At 36.3% G+C, this 23,276-nt stretch overlaps 1 protein-coding gene across 2 annotated transcripts in view; it reads left to right on the forward strand.

The window, feature by feature from the left end:
• The window catches only part of HEATR5B (HEAT repeat containing 5B), a 99,587-nt gene extending 85,718 nt beyond the window's left edge, over window positions 1-13,869 (forward strand). Inside the window, exons 33-36 of one of the 2 annotated variants that reach the window (XM_047067789.1) lie at window positions 948-1,172; window positions 7,146-7,297; window positions 8,512-8,725; window positions 12,957-13,869. In XM_047067789.1, the coding sequence (XP_046923745.1) occupies window positions 948-1,172; window positions 7,146-7,297; window positions 8,512-8,725; window positions 12,957-13,261 (896 nt within the window). In that variant the 3' untranslated portion in view covers window positions 13,262-13,869. Of the gene's footprint in view, window positions 1-947; window positions 1,173-2,276; window positions 2,374-7,145; window positions 7,298-8,511; window positions 8,726-12,956 lie in introns of those variants that run through there. The other variant, XR_006960101.1, reaches the window with a different exon arrangement.
• The last annotated feature ends 9,407 nt before the right edge of the window (window positions 13,870-23,276 follow it).

The raw sequence follows: 23,276 nt of genomic DNA on the forward strand, positions 1-23,276 counted from the left end.
GAAGTCAGTCTTTTATGACGTTTACCTTTTGGAGCCTATAAAGCTTAAGGATTTAAAAAACCAAAAACTCAAGATGCTCTTCAGATATATTTCAGACAAACCAGCAAAGAGATAGAAGCACAGCTTGAAGCAAGACACTGAATGTTAGTGGATAGACATAAGGCGGGACGACTAAACCTGTTAGTTTCTGGTCTAGTTGCCACTTTTGAGTAACACTGACAAACTACTAAACGTCAGATGACTGTGACAACCAACTGTAAGGAGTAACTAGAGAAATTATAGCTGCACAGATTATAGCTGTCTGCAGATACCTGAAAAATACCAGATGGAAACTTAGACTTTCCCTCTACTTATCTAGGAGGGAGAAATAGGAGAAATAGTATCAGGAGATGTAAAGGCAAATTTCAGCTCAATGCAAGCCTGTGGATGTAAAAATAATGCATTCAATGACCTTCGAGTTCTTTTAGCTAGAAATTCTGGAATTTTTTTCATTTCTTCTTTGCTTACCCATATAGTCTTTTCATCATTTTTCCCAGCATGGTTAAGACTGACTTGAATACACTGAAGATTGATTACATGTCTTAGAATTGTTACATGATTCAATAAGTTACTCAGATGCTTCTCAAAGGATATGGTAGTGCTTCCCTTCTGGTTCTCTATCTTCCTTTCTCATTTTCATTTTGAAGGGCATGATTAGATGAAATACTGGAAATAATAAAAATAAGGCTAGCCAGAATAAGAAAGAAAATATTGTCTTCTTTGAAATAACTTGCCACTTTCTCATTTTCTTTTTTAACATTGAATTAAGTAATAGGAATGCAGCACATTTTGTAAAACAACAAGGAAAAAAAATAATATTAAACCACAATCAAATGTGAAAACAATTGGAAGAACTGTAATATGAGAACTGAGTAGTTATGAGGTAATCTGATTTGTTTTCAATTCAGGCTGTATGACAATCCTACCCACAATTCTGTTTTTAATTGCAAGAATATTGAAAGACACAGCAATAAAATCGGCAGATAATCAGGTTCCTCCACCAGTCAGTGCAGCTCTTCAAGGGATTAAAAGCATCGTGACACTCTCAATGGCCAAGACAGAGGACACTCAGAAACAGTGGACAGCTCTAATTCGCAGCACTCTTGCATGCATCCTGGAATATTCTCAGCCAGGTAACCTAAACAGGGCTTAAAATCCATAATGTATTGGGATATCTGTATGCCAATAAGTAGTTGAATGAGCTTATCAGAAAAGTGCTATAGAACACTGAAGCAACTCAGAGATGTCTTGTAGTCATGTTAGATAGGAATGTTAGTACCCCTTTCTGGATATTTGGATATTGACTGTAAATGTCCTTGTCGTAGCACTTAAATACATGTTGGAGGTTCCCCAGGCCAAAAAGGACAGAAAATTTCAGAAAACATACTCAGAATCAAATTGATATGTGTTAAAATATTTTTTTGCTTCCATTTTTTAAAATAAATATAATAAAATAGAGAAAGTTGAAGTATCTGTCACTCACCAAGCTTATCCTCAAATGAAACCACAGCCTTGATTTAGATATATTTCATTCCAGAAATATTTTTATATGTAAATATACTTTTTGTACTAATAAATATAGGTCCTTATTAATAAATAATAAAAATAAATGTATATGTTAATAAATGTATACATGGGTTATATATAAAATGAGATAAATAACCATGCGCAATATATAGTATTTTTGTGTTTTTAAATTTTTTTAATGTTTTTATTTATTTTTGAGATAGAGAGAGACAGAGCATGAGCAGGGGAGGGGCAGAGAGAGAGGGAGACACAGAATCTGAAGCAGGCTCCAGGCTCTGAGCTGTCAGCACAGAGCCCGACTCACGGGGTGTGAGATCATGACCTGAGCTGAAGTCGGACGCCCAACCGACTTGAGCCATCCAGGTGCCCCTCTTTTGTGTTTTTCAATCGACATAAGTAATGTCACAGCATGTCATTCTGCCATTACGTTCTCACTCAAGAGTAAGGTTTTTTGGAGCTATTAATGTGTATATATAAAATTCTCATTTATTCCTTCTATATAACTTCTATATAGTTTCCATCACATGAATTTTTCAGTTATTATTCATTCCCTGTCAACTGATATTTCTGCTGTTTCAGATTTTTCCCCATTATAAAAATTGCTGCCATGAACATCTTTATAAATTGTTCACACACTTGTGCTATGCGATTTTCTGGGGTACACCGCTAGAGATGGAATTGATGACATATTTTAATTTTAATTTTATCAGACCTGGCCAAATTGCTCTCCAAAGTAACCATGTGAATTTAAACACCCACCAGCAGTGGATGATAATCTCTGTTTCTCCATGTCCTCACCAAGACTTGGTATTTCAGACTTTTAAATTTTGCTATCTGATGGGTAAAATGTACTGTCTTGTTGTTTTAATGTGCATTTCTCATTTTCCTAGTGAGTATAATAAGCATTCTTCATGCTTGTGTTTAATTTTGAGGGAAATGCTTATTTGCACTTTTGTTCATTTCTATTCTGTGTTTGACTTTTTCTTTCATTTTATTTCTGTTGTAAAGACAGAAACAAAGATGGAAGACAAAGAATAATAAAGATTTGCCATGTCACGTTTCACGTATTAAAATTTGCCATGTCACCTTTCACGCATTTCCACATTAAAACTGTGGAGCAGGCCCATGAATTAACAGACAGCACAACGAAACACACAAATTGCTTTAAAACAGACATTTATGCACATGAGAATATAATACATGATAAAGACCATTCATTATCCTTCAAATGGTTTGTGTCAGGTAGCTGTTTGAGATATCAGTTCCAGTTAGGCCCTCACCTTAGATCATGACTCAAAATAAATACCAGATAAATTAAAATGATAATATAACATTTTAAAAATAGTTACAGAAAATACATGTACAACTTTTATGTAAGGATGGCAACAGAGTGTGTAAGTGTAAGAACGGAAAATATCACAGAGGTAAATATCAACATACTAGGCTATAGAGTAACTTCTACCTGTCAAAACCTCTTACATTAAAAGGTACCTGAAAAAAAAGACAGCTGAAAAACTGACAACAATATTTATGTTAGTGTTAATATCATTAATATACAAAGAAGTCTTGTAAGATAAACATTTAACACCCAATAGAAGGGGAAAGAACACACATTAGTGAAAAGTAGAGATGACCACCAAGCATGTAAAAAAAAAAATCAACCACATTAATAAGCAAAGAAATATGAACAAAAATGAAGTAATATCAAATTTTTCTTGTAAAGTTGATTTTTTTTTTAAATGTGATTGTACAGTTGGCATTGGTACCCGTAGAACATTTTCATACTTTGCTGAAGGGAGTTTAAACTTTTAGGGAATCAATTCTATAGAATGTACAAAGCGTTTTCAAGGATTCGTTATGTTCAAGGTTATTTATCACAGTCTATTTTACAATAGTGAAAATATGTGATAAATATAATTACCTGGCAGTGGGAAAAATTATAAAATACATGATTATATATTAATTTGGATTATATATCCATTATATCTATTAAAATCATATTTATAAATACATACAAAAAGAACGCAGACCAGAGGATTTAAAACAGTACCTAGAAATTAAACTGTCACTTGATGGTAGAATTACTTTTATTTCCTTCCCTAGACCATTTTTATATGTTAAACAATGACCTTGTGTTATTTTTATTATCTGAATTTTTAAAAATTTATTTGGAAAGGAAAACTTCAATTAGTTTTATTAGTGCTACTGGAACTATTTTAGCTGTATCTTGAGTGAATGTTTATAACCAACTAAAGAAATGTTAAATACCATATTTATATATGTATGTGTATGTATATATGTGTAAGTACATAAATAGATATGAGTAACAAGATAAATAGTTAAGAATTTGTTTAAAAATCTATATATTGTTTTAATTTTCACGGGGCAGTTCCGTAGTCAATAATCATGTTTTCTAAATTGTCAGTTACAAGGGAAGGTCGTGATATTTTATCAGTCTAGTAATATTAAATTAATTCAAAAGTATGATAAAAGAATGAACTTGCCTAAGATATTCTGTCCAGAACTGAACTCTTAGGAGATGGTCAATATGAAATGGGATCAAGGCCGCAAGTACCATTGTGTATAATATATGTATAGTATATGTAAGCAAGGCAAGCAGAATCCCTTGCTTTACAAGAAAAGTTTCGTAATTGAGAATTTTTATTATAGAAATCATATTTCCTAGTATAAAATCTGAGACTTCCACTTAGAAAAAATGTACATATGTATGTATGTGAACACATACACCCACGAATAGAAATCTCCTTGGATGTAGTGTATACTCTTAATATTGCTGCAGTTTTTTTTTCATTTCTAAAAACTTCAATTTTGAATAGATTTCAAACTTTTTAAAAGTTACAAGAATAACATAGTTAACTACAGTATACTCTTCTCCTCAATTCACCAGCTGTTAACATTTTGCCACGTATCTTATTACTCTATAATCCACATGTTATTGTTAATATTATCGTTGTTAATTATGCTGAGCCATTTGAGAATACACTGAAGTCATCATGACTCTTTACTACTGAATGCTTTATGGCTATTCTAAGAACAAGAACATTTTCTTACATAACCACAGAAGAATTATCACATGTAAGCAATTTAACACTGATATAATGCTATTGTTATTCATATTCAAATTTACCAGTTGTCCTAATAATGACTTGAATAGAAGTTTTTTCTTTTTCTTTTTGATACAGTCCAAGATCACGCATTGTACTTGTCTTAATGCTTTAGTCTTCTTTAATCTGAGTCAGTCTCTCTCAGCTTTTCTTTATCTTTCATGATATTGTCCTTTAAAAGTGCAGACCATCTATTTTATAGATTGTTTTTCAGTTTGGAATTGTGTGTGTGTGTGTGTGTGTGTGTGTGTGTGTGTGTGTGTGTGTTTCTTGTGCTTAGATTCAGGTTATGCTTTTTTGGCAGGAATACTGTATGATTTTGTTAGGTCTTTCTCAGTGCATCATGTAAAGAGGCATATAATGGTGTTTCGTCTCATTATTAGGAGTCTTTTTTTTTTTAATGTTTATTTTTGAGAGAGCGAGAGACAGAGAATGAGCATGAGTGGGGGAGACGCAGAGAGAGAAAGAGATGGAGACACAGAATCCGAAGCAGGCTTCAGGCGCTGAGCTGTCAGGACAGAGCCCCATGCAGGGCTTGAACTCACGAACCATGAGATCATGACCTGAGCCAAAGTCAGATGCTTAACTGACTGAGCCACCCAGGCACCCCCCCCCATTATTAGTAGTCTTAACTTTAATAACTTGATTAAGATGCTGTCTGCCATATTTCTCCACCATAAAGTTTACATTTTTCCCTTTTACAATTAGTAAGGAATTTGTAGGGAGATACTTTGAAACTATATCAATTATCTGTTTCCCATCAAGCTTTTACCCAATGGTTTTTGTTTTTGTTTTTGTTTATTAAGTAAGCCCTACCCCCAGTGTGGGCCTTGAATTCATGACCCTGAGATCAAGGGTCACATGCTCCACCAACCCAGCCAGCCAGGCGTGCCATACCCAGTCGTTTTAATATCTGTTATACCTGAACCAGTTCTTACTGTGATGATGTCAAAATGATAATTTTCTAACTTCTTCATTAGTTTTCTTCCTTTTACATTTATTAGCTGGCATTTCTCTGAAAGGAAGAGCTTTTTCTTTGCCTTCATTTGTTATTTTTTATATGGTTATTGTTTATTACTATCAGTACAGACTTATGATTCTTTTTTTAGTTCAGTGGGTCCATTAATGTCATTTTGACATATCTCCATTATTTCCTGAGCACATTTTTACTTTCTGGCACCAAGATGTGGCAGACTTACCTTATGTTTTCCCTATTACTGTTCTGGAATTAGTCACTTCTCTAAAAAAGCCCTGGTTTCTTTTAGTAGGAAATGGTATTTAGATAGCAAATCTTAAAGTCGCAATTTTAAAATAAAGTGTTAATTTTCCAACAAAAAATTGCTTGCAGTGTCACAAACTCTGAGTTAGAGATTGTTCAATAATATTCCTACTACAATAATACAGTAATATTCCTATGATGGAGTTCTCAGGTTTTTAACATCTGTGACTTAGGTTATTATAGATTGGCTGAATCCTTCAGATTTTACATCTCTTCCTTTTCTTCAAGTTAGTGGGCTTCTTCTCAACTATTTTTGTAGCACATTCTATTTTATGCTGGTACCCTAATTAGGAGATAGTGTTAGCATATTAAATATATTCATAATCCTGATAAATTACTGATTTTAGAGTATTTGCAATTTCCAAATTAGTCCAAATTCATATGTAAAGAATGTTAGTAAGTTCAGCTGTGGAAGAAATGATAATGACAAAATAGTTGAGGTCTCTTCTTTTATGTTTTTTTTTCTTATTTTATATGTTTAATAGTACTTTTCTTCAGAAAAAAATGTATATATTTCCTGTGTTTCTAATAACATACTGTATTTCCATTAGGTTAAAGTCATATCTATTCCCAAATAAATGGTTGCAATAGCAAGAAGTTCTTTAAAATTATGAGAATACTGCCTTCAGGAAATTGTACGAGATTTTTTTGATTATGGTTGTGTAGAACTTAAAGGTTTCATATTTACTGAATATAAAGGTGATATCACTAACAAAGAACACTCTGGATTTTTAAACTACTTAGAATATCTTATAATCACCTGGCTTTGTTGAAGGAATAGCTGTATTTGGAAATTGTTGATCAGTCTAAACTACAAGAAAGTTACGTAACTTTTAAGTAATTTTACATTACAGTGTTATCTTTCCTATTCCAATTTGCTTTCCCTTGTAGAGTTCTTATTAGGATTTATGCCTGATTTTTTTTCAGTTAATATTGTATCATCCAGAAAAACAAGGAAAAAAACCTTAAATACAGGAAGTATCCCTGTTTCCTTAGTAGTAGATGAGTTCTATCCATAAAGTTGTTTATGGACTGCATTAGATTGAGGTACATGCTGCTGTAAATGTCTTTTAGGGGAGAGAAGGTTATTGTTCATGTTTGGAATTCCAAAGCATGTTGGAAACAAGACATTGCTTTCATTTTTCACGTATTTTAATATTATTCATATATTTCAGAAGATTCCATGCCTATGCCTGATGAAGTAAGCATGCTAACAGCGATTGCACTCTTCCTGTGGTCTGCTAGTAGTGAAATAATAGGAGTCCAGTCATTACAGAATGGCTGCATGAACAGATTTAAGAATGCATTGAATTCATGTGACCCATGGGTAAGTTACACTTAAACATAGAGGTAAACATTCCACTTTATCAATAATATTTCAGATTGGTTCACTAAAAGGGGTAATACATCAAATGAGAACCTAAATATTTGCTATGTAGTTTTTAAATAGAAAAGCTGGAAAAGATCACAGGGTTTAAGTACTAGGAGACACATTATGTGTATGTTTATTCTCCAATGTCTAAAATATTTTATTAACTCTGACTTATATTGGTAGAAATTTTACATGAGTCTGCGATTATATTTTTCACTGTTTACTTAATGGCACCAAGAACATTAAAAAATAAATTTGTATTATTACATGTTTTGATGAACCTATTGGAAACTAGTTTTTCTAGAAAATAAATTTTTTTGGTTTCACAGTGTCAAAGTCTGAACTAATGATTCTCAAACCTGCTTCGTATCAGAAAAAAAAAAAAAAAAAACCAGTTTAGTAACATGATTCCTAGAACTCTGCTACTGTCTTCCTGAATCATAAATCTGTATTTTAAAAATATTGCCCAAGTATTTATGTCCAGCAAGGTCTGGTAACTTCTCTTCTACCAAAGTGCTGAAACAGCTTTATTCCACTATTTGTCCCATATGGTGATGGACCTTCCTTTGATCCTTCCTTCCTTCCTTCCTTTTTTTTTTTTTTTTAAATGGTAATATGAAGTATTTCTAAGCTAAAGTGGAGTCAATGAGATTTTACTTTCTAGAGACCTAAAAAACTTAAGTTGTCATAAGCAGTTATTTCCAGGGAATTCAAATGAATGTGAGGTGTCTTGCCAGTGTATTTTTATAGCATTGTTTGACATCAGTTAGATATTCGCCTTCTTCCTTACTAAATATGTTAGGTTAAAGTGGAAGGGACAATTGTCGAGTAAAGAAAAAATTAAAAACAGAAATTGGAATTCCTGGTTTCTAGCGTCTTCCACACTATTGAAATATACAAATTATATAGGCTTGGTAATTTGGCAGTTACCGTATAAGGAATGTTTTTTTGATTAATTTCTTTTAAGTTAGTTTTTTTTTAGTTAGCTTATTGGCAATTTTGTTATTTTAGCTTCATTTCTATAAATAGAAAATGGCATTAATTCATCCTACATTTAAATTTTCATCCTATAGTGTCATATCTTTTCTTCCTATATTAAGTTGCAGTGTGAGTGTACACAAACAAGAACTATTGCACATGTTAATTAATGAAATTACTTTCTTCTATAGGTTCAAGCCAAATGTTACCAGCTTCTCTTGTCAGTCTTCCAACATTCCAATCGTGCCCTTTCAACTCCTTATATCCATTCCTTAGCTCCAATAGTAGTTGAAAAGCTGAAAGCTGTTGAAAGAAACAGACCAGCCAGTAGCACAGAACTTTTAGCTGTTCAAGAAGGAATCAAAGTTCTTGAAACGTTAGTTGCTCTTGGGGAAGAACAGAACAGTAAGTATTTGTATAAAAATCCAAGTCTCAAATGAGGAACTGTATTTTATATATATATATATATATATATATATATATTTATATATATATATAAAATATATATATATATATGTATATATATATATACACATATATATATAAAATTTGATATCGGACACAGGCCATTGCAATAGTAAGTTTACTAGGAGTGGTTACTATCGGAAAGCTTAATGTTTTTCTAGGGTGCTAATAATATAGTGTATTGAGTTGATTTATATTCATTTTTTTATGAGCAAGAGGTTAAAATAAATTACTGATGGCATTACAGCACATTGATGTTTTTTCCTAGGAATGTACTCTTTAAGAACTAGGGAAAAAAAAAAAAAAGAACTAGGAAAACTATGGATGTTTAATAGATTTATAAAAATAATTTATTGTTGTGTTCATAATAGAAGTACAAAAGCTTTATAACAAACATGATCAGATTAGTATTAATACCACACATCATTACTAAAATCCTTCCAATTTTGAAATTTAAAAATTATTTTTATTTAATGAAAAGCTACCACATACATACATCAATTTAATCACAGACTTAGCTTAATACCTACTCTTTATTCCCTTGATTTCATCACAATCTAAAATTTGTCTTTAGAAATAGGACTTTTAATTATTGCAGAAAGACTATACCTTTTAAACTAGTACCTTATGATTGAACATTAAGCTAGTTCCAATTTTTCAAAATCATAAATAATTGAGCTAAGTATCCTTGTACACATTTGGGATTCTTTGTATCTTTCTTTGGGTTTCTAAGCATCTTTGTACAGATTTTTTATTCTGTTTCTCAAATTCCTTAAAGTGAAATGACTGGGTTGAAGGAAATGTACATTTTTAAGGCATTTAATATATATTGCTGGTTTATGCTCCAGATAACAATTATATCCATTCTTTCTATCATAAGTTTTTTCTTCTTCCCTTGAAAAAAATTTTTACAGGAAATTGGGAAGATAGGAGAGATTTTGAAAAAGCTATTGTTATAGTTTCCCTATAAAGTAATGATCCAGGGGTACCTGGAACCAGGGGCTCAGTCGGTTAAGCATCTGACTTCAGCTCAGGTCATGATCTCACAGTCTGTGGGTTGGAGCCCCACATTGGGCTCTGTGCTGACAGCTCAGAGCCTGGAGCCTGCTTCAGATTCTGTGTCTCCCTCTCTCTCTGACCCTCCCCCTCTCACACTCTGTCTCTCTCTCTCTCTCAAAAATAAATAAACACCAAAAAAATTTTCTAAATAATAATCCAAAACTATGATAGTGAAAAAGGATAAACGTAAAGGTGATTATGAAGAAAAAGGTTTTTTTAAATTTTATTTATTTATTTATTTTAAGAGACAGAGACTGAGTAAGTGGGGGAGGGGGAGAGAGAGAGAGAGAGAGGGAGGGAGGGAGGGAGGGAGGGAGAGAGAGAGAGAGAGAGAGAGAGAGAGAGAGAGAGAGAGAGAGAATCCCAAGCAGGCTCCAAATTGCCAGTGCAGAGCCCAGTTAGGGGCTCGAACTCACAAACTGTGAGATCATGACCTGCGTGGAAATCAAGAGTTGGATGCTTAACCGACTGAGCCACCCAGGTGCCTCTGAAAAAAGAAATTGATCTTATACACCAGTCTTATTGTACATCTTAAAAGTCTTGGTATAGGGGTGCCTGGATGGCTTGGTCAGTTAAGCATCTGACTTCAGCTCAGCTCGTGATCTCACAGTTTGTGAGTTCGAGCTCAGAGCCTGGAGCCTACTTCAGCTTTTGTGTCTCCCTCTTTCTCTCCCCCTTCCACCTCTCGTGCTCTCTGTCTCTCTCTCTCTCAAAAATAAATAAACATTAAAAAAAATTTTTTTAAGTCTTGATGTAGTACACAGCATCTGTTATCTGAATGAAGCAATCTTAAAAAATGAAGAAACTATGATAATACTTATTGTTGATGATATTTCATTAATATTTATTATGAGAATATATAGCAATTTACATATATAATATATAGTATAAAGTTATACTTAATACTACAATACATAGTTATAGAAAATACAGTACTATAAAACCCAAAGTGTAAATTTTCAGCTTTTAAATTTGCTTTATCACTCAATGTTTTTCACATCAGTTCCAAATGCTAATTTTTGTTTTTAACTTGATAGTATCCATTACAGAAATAGACAATGAAGTTTTTTCACCCGACATGACCAGGGTTACAAGCTAAAGACATTGGATTTATATTTGAGTCTTAATTTTTATTCATCTTTATCCAATCTGTTACTCAAAACTTATCCTATCTTTTTTTCAAACTTCTCTAGGATTCAAGAGACTCTGACTTCCTATTCTTATATCTAATCATCTCATAACTAGATAACTATAATAATTTCCTAAAAGTATTCCCCATCAATTTTACCTAGAACAATTTAACTCTTCTTTGTTTAAGAACTGTGCGTAGTTTCCTCTTGCATTACTGCCTCAAGTCTGAATATTCTTGCTCAGTTCTCAAAACTTTATTCTACTCCCTAATGTGTACTCACTAACCTGACCAGTCCAGTTTTCTCCTTCAGCTTATTTTAATCTCTATACAGTCTGCATTCTGTTTTCCCTTTTCTTGGGTGTGTTTCTTCCCCCTCTTTCTCGTTATACAAATGGATTCAACCTGTGTCAGATCTCATTTCTTTAGGGAAATGTTGCCTGATTACTCAGCCCTCTCTGACCTCTCCCTTCATACAATTTCTTTGGCAGTTATGATCAACCGTATTCTATGGCCCTGAGATTTTAAGATCATCACTAAAAGTATAAAATCCCAAAGTATTCCTCAGCTGTGTGAGTTTTTTGAGGAACTCTAGCTCAGATGCCAACCACAGATTTTTAGCACTTAGTTCTATAATTGTTTGGTGTACTGTATACTCTTTTTTTTTTTTTAAGTTTATTTGTTTAATTTGAAAGAGAGGGTGAGTGCCAGCAGGGGAGGGACAGAAAGAGAGGGAGAGAGAGAGAATCCCAAGCAGGCTCCGTGCTGTCAGCCCAGAGCCCTATGCGGGGCTCAAACTCAGGAACTGTGAGATCATGACCTGAACTAAAGTCTGGAATCAGATGTTCAACCAACTGATCCACCCAGGCACCCTGTGCTGTATAGTCTTTTCAGCTAGGTAATAACAATTTTAAGTATAGATGAATTATTAAATATTTCCTAGAATGCTTAGCACATTTCTAGATACTTAATGGGTAAATAATTTATAATGTATTTTTTCCAGTTAATTAAGTGTTAAAACCAAACCTTGCTTTTCAACGTAATGGTGGAAAGCCTTGTCTGCTCTAGTATGCACAGTGTGCTGAAGATAATTTCATATTTATTTGATAATTTACTATTATATGTTCATTATGAAAGTTCTTATTAAACAGTAATATTATAATTCTGTGTGAGGAACATTCAGCTAACTACCTTATTTGAGGATTCTTGGGACTTTTAAAATATCAGCTTGTTGTCTTCTTTCTTCTGAAATTTTATCATGGAAAAATCCAATTGATAAGAACCTCTGAGTGGTTTTCAAGAGAAAGGGTGTTTATGTGTTTGCTCATCCATTCAACAAATAGTTACTGAATGCCTGCTATGCACCAGGTGTGTTCTAGTCATGAAGTAAACACACAAAGATCCTTGCTCTTTAGCCCTAAATTCTTGGTTTTTAACCCTAAATTCTATATATTCCATTATTTTTGTGAGATTCTTTTCCCTCACTTACTGTGCGTTTGGGGAGATAATGAAATGGGAGAGAGTTATATTTCCATTTTAAAAAGAAAGAAATACTTAGTTTTAGTTAAATGTTAGTAATTGGATGCTGTTCAAGTATCTGTTTCCTACTCGAACCTCCCTATTCTGGAATACCCTTAAAGATGTCATAATCTTACTAGCCGAATACATTCCACCAGATGGCAGTTGTAAAATGCTTGTTCCTTTTTAACCTTTTTAGGCAGTAATTTTTTTAATAGAACAAATTAATATAAACCTAAGATTTACAGTGTAACAAATCTGGTCTCAGCCAGATAGCTTAGCATTAAGTAAATATTTGATATCAATTATGAGTTATTGTTGAGTCTAAAACAGATTGTGTACGTGTATTTGCTTATGTTGTATTATGAGTGAGACCACCATGGTAATTGCATAATTTTAAAATTAAAGTTTATTGTAATTGACAGACCCGGGATGATCTTCAGACTTTATCTTTGTTCTTTACAGGAGTCCAGTTACTTGCCCTTTTAGTTCCCACTTTGATCTCCTACCTGCTGGATGAAAATTCCTTTGCCTCAGCAAGCACGGTTTCCAAAGATCTTCATGAGTTTGCACTCCAGAATTTAATGCATATTGGACCTCTGTATCCACATGCTTTCAAGACAGTAATGGGAGCAGCGCCTGAGTTGAAAGTGCGTTTGGAAACTGCTGTTCGGGCAAGCCAAGCCAGCAAAGCTAAAGCAGCTACCAGGCAGCCAGCCCCGACCGTACATTCTGCACCAACGATTAAGCTAAAAACAAGTTTTTTTTAACTTGATATTCCATTTGTTTTTATTTATACTACCTAGTGGCACCTAATTAGCGATAGCAACTGTATCATTCCAAGCTATAGGTTCTGCGTCATTTGAATTGTATGCCTCAGATGAGCAGGACAAGTAAAGTAATGCTCATGCCGCCGCTTTCTGATTTTGAAGGAGTGATTGTTTTTATCATGTGGTAGGTGTGCTTTCATTTTTCTCCTAATAATGTTTTGTTTTTGTTAATTAATTTATTTTTAAACACTGAGCCATAGGCTCTTAAATTTAAATGCTAAAAACAATTATATCATGTAGTTGGGCAGCCTATTGATATTGTCAGGAAAAAACAGGTCAGTATTCAGCATCTGTCATGAAAAAATTTAATTGAAAAACATGCAGAATTTAAATTTTGAAGTAACCAGAATAATGGAAATTATCTGTTTTGCGGTGTATATATAATATGAATAAAATCCCATTTTCTTAGCATTTCTCAGAATGTCCTTACCTTTCTGATAGATCTTTTTACTTTCATATTAGATTACTAAATTATGCTTTGTGTGTAGTTTAATTGTTAACTGAATTAAAACTCTCATTTAAAGGTCCATTAAAATGTTTCAAATGTGGAATAATGTTCTGTGGTTTTTTTTGTTTTTTGATGGCTAAAACTTTGGCCTTGGTTATGTTTTATAATTACAGTGCAGAGTCTTGAGCCCTGACTATGATGGTTACTTTTGTTCATCAAATATTTATTGAGTGCCTGCTGCATATAAGGCCTCAAGCTGAGCGCTGCAGGGCATACAAAAATGAATTAGTCATAATTGTGATTATGCCAGTCTTTTGTGCAATGGGAATTTTACCGCATCAAATAGATAATTGATGAAACGAACATTTGCACAGTGTTGAGCAAATATTAAACACCAAGTTTTACCAGACGGTGTTACGTAGACTACAGGTGTCACATAGACTGCAGGTGTCTCATGGACTGCAGGTGTCGCATAGACTGCAGGTGTCGCATAGACTGCAGGTGTCACATAGACTGCAGTAGCAACAGCACCTTTTTGAATATTCCAGATGCACACCTGTTTCTCTTCGGCTGGCCTTCTATTGGCTTGCATACTCTCACCAGCTGGCAGCTCCCATCTCCTTGCTGGCTTTCCTTATTCAGTCTGTTAGGCCTCTCAGAGGGGGCTTTCGTTTGCCCATTCCTTACTTTCTTTTATGGCTACAGGGTTGTTGTTTCATCTCAAACTTGCTTTTCCAAAGTTATTCTTGTTTCAGGGGAGATGTTTTTGGTAACAGTTTTATTGAGATGTAATTCAGACACCATATAATTCACCATTTAAAAGGTATAATTGAGGGGCGCCTGGGTGGCTCAGTCGGTTAAAGCGTCTGACTTTGGCTCAGGTCATGATCTCACAGCTCTTAAGTTCAAGCCCAACGTCGGGCTCTGTGCTGACAGCTCGGAGCCTGGAACCTGCTTCAGATTCTGGGTCTCCCTCTCTGTCTACCCCTCCCCAACTCACGATCTCTCTCTCTCCTTCAAAAATAAATAAACTTTAGGGGTGCCTGGGTGGCTCAGTCGGTTGAGTGTCCGACTTCAGCTCAGGTCATGACTCGCGGTCCATGAGTTCGAGCCCCGCGTCAGGCTCTGTGCTGACAGCTCATAGCCTGGAGCCTGTTTCAGATTCTGTGTCTCCCTCTCTCTCTGACCCTCCCCTGTTCATGCTCTGTCTCTCTCTGTCTCAAAAATAAGTAAATGTTTAAAAAAAAAAAAAAACTTTAAATAAATAAATAAACTTTAAAAAATAAAAATAAAAAATAAAAGGTATAATTCAATGGTGTTTAATATTTTCACAGAGTAGTGCAACAACCATCCCTACAATCAATTATGAACATTTTCATTACTCCAAAAAGAAGCCTCACGCCCTTTAGCAATCACCCTACAATCCTTCCATTTCTCCCTAGCCTGTCACTACAACAAATTTACTTTCAGTCTCCATCAATTCTCCTATTATGAACATCTCATATAAATGAAATCATAGAATGGGGTCTTTTGTGACTGGCTTCTTGACTTAACGGTTGTTTCTTTCTTTGTTGGTTTTGGTGGGGGTTTATTAGCCTTCAAAAAACTTTACTGGGGGATAAGCCTAGCTCTAGTGGAAAAAGCCCACCTATGAAAGAAGACTGATTATTTAAGTTGGTCTGATGTACATCTATGAATTATACATTCATGGCTCAAAATAAAGACCCTCAGGGTGCCTGGGTGGCTCAGTTAAGCGTCTGACTCTTAGTTTTGGCTCAGGTCATGATCTCATGGTTCATGAGTTCAAGCCCCACATCGGACTCTGTGCTGACGGTACAGAGCCTGCTTGGGATTCTCTCTCTCTCTCTGCCCCTCCCCAGCTCACACTGCCTCTGTCACTCTCAAAATAAATAATCTTTTTTAAAAAGGAGGGCGCCTGGGTGCCTTAGTCAGTTAAGCGTCCTACTTCTGTTCAGGTCATGATCTCATCTCAAGCCCCACATTGGGCTCTGTGCTGACAGCTCAGAGCCTGGAACCTGCTTTGGATTCTGTGTCTCCCTCTCTCTCTGCCCCTCCCCTGCTAATGCTCTGTCCCTCTCTCAACAATAAACATTAAAAAAAAATTTTTTTTAGAAGGACCCTCAAATACAAATGATTCTAAAGCCATTACAACCCATGTGATTCACTTATATTGGCTCCTAAAATATGACCTATGTACAGAGGAGCTATACCTTCCTCACAATTAACTGAAGCACAGGGCCATTAAAGGGAGGGAGGGCAAAAATGACAAATAGAGTATAAGGTCCTCCTCTCTACACTATCCAATAAACATATATCCAGAATGAGAATGAAATGGAATCAATGCCCAGGTGCCTCTCAAAGAGAGCAAGTCCTTGTGGCGCATGGGGTTTGGAACTTTCTAGCATAATACATCCCAACTACTCTGGGTACACACAGTTTGCACCTAGCCCCTGTGCAAGGTGTAGCTCCACTATAGTTTTGATCACTGCCCTTAGGGAACAACCTTTATGCCTCATTAACACCAATCTGTGGCCCTCACTGACTCCGTGGTGCTTTTTTTGTTTGTTTTTTGGTTTTGTTTGTTTTTGTTTTTGTTTTTATAAAAACAACCAAAGAGGTGGCAAATGGTTGCAACAGACATCAAGGTTACAGCAATTCCAAAAGCTGAAAAAGCTCTCCATCCACTGGTCCAATCTTCTCCCCTATTGTTACTAGTTTTGCCACCAACGGGGGAAAGATGGTGGACAACTTCTTTGCAACCAGTCCTTGGCAAAAGTCCATAAATAAGAAAGCTTGTCAAAGGCAGAACCATTATATGGGCTACCTCCTCTAGCTGCAAATTTGGGGCTTGGGAAAAGAAGGAGCCAGGCGTGTGTGCAAGAAAGAGGTAAGAGTCCCTTTGTCAAGGGTTTGGTGACCCATCCCCAGATGCCCATCTTGGTGCCCACAGACCAGGGCCCACCAAAGCCCATTATTCAGATGGAAAAGGAAGCGAAACACACACACACACAGTCCAGAAATTTGCACAAGTGATACTTGTTCCTAACAGTAAGGACTTGAATGAGAATCCGGAAACTTGAAGAACACACATTTGTCTTCAGGATTTAAAAAATTTTCTCCTGTACTGAAAGATTACTTCAGCGTGGGTCAGGTCCAACAGCGTTTGTGAGAACTTGGTTGTTAAGCACACCCAGCACTGGGAAGAAAACTTCATCTGAGCCAGTGGCTGGTGGACTGGCCAGAGGCCACTCTTTCATAGGTCCCCAAACCCTGTCCCCAATTGTGTCTCCCGTCTCCACCGTTCTGATCAGCAGCTCGCCTCATGCTGGCGGGGGCACGCCAAATTCACACCCCTCCCCTCCTGTGGGCAGCGAGCGGTGCCAAGTGGGAGGGCTGATGAGACTGAGTTTGCCCACCAAGGGCATCGCGACAGTGGCGACGAACCAGTCCCAATGCCCGACATCTTTGCCTTGGACATGGCCAGGATGCGCAAAGCCGCCGGACTCCAGGTCCCAGGCCCCTCATGACATGGCCCCCTCTGCAAGTGGAAGGTACGAGGACGCAAGGGCCGCAGCTAAGGAGCCGAAGGCGGAGATACCCGGATGTGGCGCCTCCCTTGACTTCGTGTTTTTAAGCTTCCTCCACGTGGTAGCACACATCAGTACTTCATCCCTCTTTATGGCTGGATTACACTCCGTTACACGTAGACCACATTTTGTTTATCCATTCGTCAGTTGATGGGCACTTGGGCTGTTGCCACCTTTTGCCTATTGTAAATAATACTGTTGCGAACAACTGTGTGCAAGTTTTTGAGTGGACATGTGTGTTTTCATTTCTCTTGGCTATATACCTAGAAGTGGAATTGGTAGCTCTTCAACTTTTTAAGGAACTGCCAGACTGTTCTTCAATCCCTTGTTTCTGGCGCATATAACCCCTTTTCACTCACCTATGTGTAGAGAATAAAGTTTATTTCAGCCTTGGCTGTTTTCTTCTGTTCTTGGTACCTCCCAGACTTTTCCCATCATTTCATACTTTGAGGTAGGGTGCATCATGCATTGGCAATGATTCTTTTTTCCCTCCCTCTCTCCCTCAGTATCTTCCTTCCTTCCCCCTCTCCCCAGTTCTTTTTTATACTTTCCCTAAACTCTTCTGAGCCACTTACAACCTAACGTCTAGGTTTCTGTGATAATATTTATAAAAGAAGCTCTGTTTGGTTTGAAGAATTATATTTATTAATTTGTTTCACTGCCCAATCCATGAGCTTCTTCTCAGCCTGAATAATTGTATCTATTTGCTTACAAACATCCAGTATCAAGAAGCTAAAAGGAGAAGCATCGTGGTAGCCAATGGATTCTTTCTGAAGCGTAGTTTGAGCACTGTTAACATTAAAAGAAATAAAGTATTTTCAATTTCCTTTCCAGGTTCTTGTTAATATTGTCCATTTGGATTCTGAATCTAATGAGAGAGAACAAAACTTTGAAGTCAGGTTTCCCTTTTCCAAATAGGTTCTGCCATCAACTAGGGATAGAACTTTGGACAACCTAACCTCTTGGGGGCTTCAGTTCCCTCCTCTAGAAAATGAGAGGAAAATTTACTGGGTATTCTCTCTATGATCTTTTGCACATCTAAAAAGTACGTATGTCTGTATGTTTATCCTGCTTATTTTTATCAAGAGAGGGAATCTTTGGCTGATCCTTTAATATTAGCGCATAATATTGTTTCGTCTGATTAGTTGTTAAGTGGATATAAAATAGCTATCATGGTAAGACAGTATAAAATACATTAAATCCAGAGAGCAGTTAAATATTGTAGATTATCACTATCAAGAAGAGTTGCCATTCCCATTGTGTGCCAGGCACTGTGCTAGGCACTTTTATATCCATTATTTCCTTCTACGCAAACAATGCTGAATGAGGTATGCAATTAGCACAATTTTCAAAAACACCTTTACTTGTATGAATCACTATACCTCACATTTTCTTCCTTCTTAATTGGAATTTTTAGGTCCATGCCAGAAATGGCTAGAGTCCAGCTATAAATAAATGTCTTGCCTTAATGCTTTCCATCACATGGATTATTTCAAAAACTTAATTTAATCATCACGAATCTATTTCTACTTGTAAAAACGTATGAAATTATTATTGACAGACTTCACAAAATTTTACCTAAAAATTTCATGTCTTAATCACAATTTAGAAAAATTATCCTGAGCTAAGTTCTTGGTGCTGTCACTAAACAGACATGTGAGGACCATGCATGCACAAGTAACAGTACAACCATTTTTTCTTTTGTTTCCAGAGCATTTGTTTACAGCCTTGGGCCCCTATTCACAATTCCCTGTCTCTTTTTACCATTAGAAGTCAGGGTTTCCATTTCAGGCATCGTTTTTCTCATACCCATATGCCCTGTTTGCCCTTCTCCTCCCCCCCACCCCCCCAACTTTCAATGCAAGTCAAAATAATACATGAAGGGGCACCTGGGGGGCTCAGTCAGTTGAGCGGCCCACCAGCTCTTGATTTGGGTTCAGGTCGGGATCTCATGGTTGGTGGGATCAAGCCCTGCCTCCGGCTCTGCGTTGACAACGTGGAGCCAGCTTGGGATTCTCTCTCCCTCTCTCTCTCTCTCTCTCTCTCTGTCCCTCCCCAGCTGGTGCGTGTGTGTGCACTCCTTTCTCAAAATAAATAAATCAACATTAAAAAAAAGAATACATGAAAATTTAAGTGAGTTTGTTTGGCTTTTCCAACTTCTAACTTTGGCTTTTCCAACTTCTAACTTTGATTATTCATTCTTTCTTTAAACCTCTTCCTTCTTTCCAACTTATTTCCATTTGTATAGGAAAATACCTCTCTTATTTGTGAAGAAAATGGAGGGGGGAGGTGGGTGGGACTTTAACCTTGTCTAATGAGCATAAAAGTAGACTCAGGAGGAAAAAGGAAAATAATTTTATACATTATTCTAAATTGATTTTAATTAAAAAATGTGCATTCATTAAATTTTGGGGAAAACTTCTCACAATTCACCACACAGAGACAATACTGTTGATATTTTAGTCTATTTCCTTCTACATTTGTAATCATCCTGAAGTGGAATGCTGTATCCTGCTTTTGCCAACTTATTTTATAAGCATTTCCCCTTGGAATCACTCTAATAATAAAATGAGATAGATTTAGTAACCATCATTTTTTGATGGCTACTTAATGGTGGCTCTACCACTACTGACCTATGCTGGGTACTAGTTTTTACATTTTTCTAAATAATGCTGCATTTGACTTTTAAAAAATGTAACTTCACAGATTATTTCCTTGGGATAGATTGCTTTTTAAAGGGGTTATAAAAAGATGACAGATTTTAAATTTTGATACACATTGCTGAGTCTTAGAAAGTGATGCTTTTTGAAATAAAATATGTGAATATGAAACTGGGCCATTGTTTTCCAAAGTCGAGAATATACCTGGGAGTATCATTAAATCACAAATATTTGGTTATACCTAAACATTTTTTAAAATGTTTATTTGTTTTGAGAGAGAGGGAGGGGGGAGGGGCAGAGAGAGAAGGAGAGAGAATCCCAAGCTCAGCTGACAGCACAGAGCCTGACGTGGGGCTCAATCCCACAAACTTCAAGGTCGTGACCTGAGCCGTAAGCCCAAATCAAGAGTCAGATGCTCAACCAACTGAACCACCCAGTTGCCTCCCTAGACATTGTTTAAAAATGGCATTCTAGTTGACTGTAAATCATTATGAAGCTAGCAGAAACACTTAATAGAGTTTGGCTGTTTTTAGTCAAAATATGCTAGCTGAAACAAGAAAGGTGACAGTCCTACTCTGTACCCTGAAGGACCCAGTGTATATGTGTGAGGCCTGGGCTTGGGGTTAGAGGATCAGCTTCAGATGCCACGTATCAAGAGCAATGACAGACTAAGGTGTATCCAAGCCACGTGATAAAGAGAAACTGAGAATAAAATGGGCAATTTGGTCATTAATCTTCAGATAGCAGTACCAGATAGTGGATTGCACCAACAGGTCAATGTTTCAAATAAGTGGTGTGCGATTGAATATAAAATGAGAATTTCTGAAGAGAACCGTTAAAAATGATTGCCTTATGATAGTGCGTTCCTTGACACTGGACATGTACAAGGAGAACTTGAATTCCTGTTGGTCAAAGATTTTGTGATATGGTTGTCTGATGCTGTCTCATTCGCTCATTGGACAATTATTTATGACACACCTTTATTCCAGGCATTGGGAAGAAAATAGCAAAGAGTCAAGCAAAGAATCTGCCATGATATGTTTACATGAGAGATATGAAATCGTCACAGGTTGTGAGAAGTAGTTGGAGGGAATGGTATGGAGTATGGTTTGAGAAAGAACAGGCGGGGATTTCTATGTAGAATTGTTCAGAACTCCAGACTCTCATCTACTCTTCACACCTTACATGTGACTACCCACCCTTGGTTGTCTCAGAGATTCCTCAAACCCAATTAATTTTAAATTGAATTCTTCACCTGTATCTAAAACCAACTTCTGCACTCGTGATCTCCCAGTAAGTAATACAATTATTATGTCCTGTCATGTAAAATATAGATTGTGATGTCATCCCTGACACTTGCCACCTTCTCCCTCACTATGCTTAGTTCATCAAGTTTCCTAAATATCTTGTCAAATCCCTTCACATGTCTTTATTGCCATTATTGCCGTCTTAGTCCCAATCACAACATCTGGTTGCAGTATACCCAAGTGGCTGGTGTGGACTGTAGTGTCAGCTTTCCTGGGGTGGAATCTGGCTCTATTATTCACAAACTGTGCAACCAGGGGTAAGTCACTTGTTCTGTCCGTGCCTTAGTTTCCACTTTTGCAAAATGAAAATAACAATACCTGTTTTATAGAGCAGCTGTGGATTAAATGAGTTAAGACTTGCAAATGTCCTGAAAACAGTGCCTGACTCTTAGAAAACAGTTTAGAAGTGTTAACTAATACTATGTGTTCCACAGAGAAACTGAAATGATCTTTATAAATTCAAATCTGATACCTTGCTGAAAAGTCTCCAGTTGCTTACCTTAGCTAAAGACCAATTCTTTAAGGGGACTCGAGTAATCTGGCCCCTGCCTACTTCACCCACTCATTTCATCCTGGTCTTACGGCCATATAGTAGTGTCCCTATCTGTTAAGTGAAAATGATGTTAGTACTTACCCGTTAAGGACATTTTAAGGATCAAGTTAATGCATAGAAAACGCATATATATATATATATATATATATATATATATATATATATATATATTTTTAGTAAGCGGTGAATAAAAGTAATAATTGTTATTACTTTCCTCTTGCTCTTTATGTCAGGTATATCGGACTTCTTTCAAATGCACGATGTACTTTTCTTCCTCAGGTGTTTGAATTTGGCCAAAAAAGCTCCATTCCACCCGGCGCTAGCTAATTTATACTCTTCCTTCATGTTTTAATCTGGTGTATTCTCATAAAAATGTTGCAGCATTAATTTGATTACTGCAATATCCTAAAAATGGTATTATTTAAATGATCTTTTTCTCCTCTAATGAAAATGTATGTGTTGGCTCCTTCAGCTTGAATACAATCAGCTCGCAGGCGGTAGTGTTGCACATTATGATTTCGTGTGAAAGTGTGTTTGAGCTGGTTCAAACCCCTCCTCCTCTCGTTACTTCATGTCCTGCAGCTGGGGGGAAATCTGGACAAGGAGATAACATAGATAATGGGTAGAATTTTCCATTACAGAGAACAACTCCAAGTGCTAAAATTAATACTGACTGGATAGCAGTAGCGAATTGAGGGCCTGCAGGGGAGAGGGAGGGAGATACACTCCGTGTATCTTGTTTGGGAAAAGTTAAGAAAACAGGGGTCTTCAAACCCTAAAACAAAAACGTATCAGACTTTAACTTCACTCATTTTTCTTATTTTTCTGGCACAATACCCAGATTTCCCATCACGTTTACAAATAATACTGATGATGCACCACATTTAAATTCTTTTGAGAACTGACTTAGTTTATATTTAAGGACTATCAGATAGGAGTTTGGGGAGGGGAAGCTGCTGTTCTGAGCAATTCAAATCTAAATGAAGGTTGGGTGTCTTCTTCTGAGCACAGGCTCCACCTGGAAATCAGTATATCTCTGTTTCATGGTTGGCAAGGAGAGTCAGCTTATAAAAAGGTTCTCTCCCCACCTCAAGCCTCACAACGGTTATTTTTACGTAAAGAAGTTATGTGAATTGTAACGAAGTTCTGTGAATTGTTTAAAGTTCAATTCCTGCTTTAGAAATAGAGGCACCATAGTTATTAAGGAGAAAAAGAGGAGGAAGGCAAGAACCAGTTGAGTAGAGCTTTCATTCCCTGGAAATATTAAGAGACAAGGATAGAGAAGCAAGGCATGGAGTTGATGGAGAGGATGAAAGAGAATGTTCAAAAACCAGTTGATCTTTGCTGAGAGGAACAGAATCTTAAGTTGGTCACCACTG

This window comes from Lynx rufus, unplaced genomic scaffold (genome assembly GCF_022079265.1).
Source record: "Lynx rufus isolate CCGP_SWC_20201006 ecotype Redwood Valley unplaced genomic scaffold, mLynRuf1.p SCAF_8, whole genome shotgun sequence".
NCBI classification, from domain to species: domain Eukaryota; kingdom Metazoa; phylum Chordata; class Mammalia; order Carnivora; family Felidae; genus Lynx; species Lynx rufus.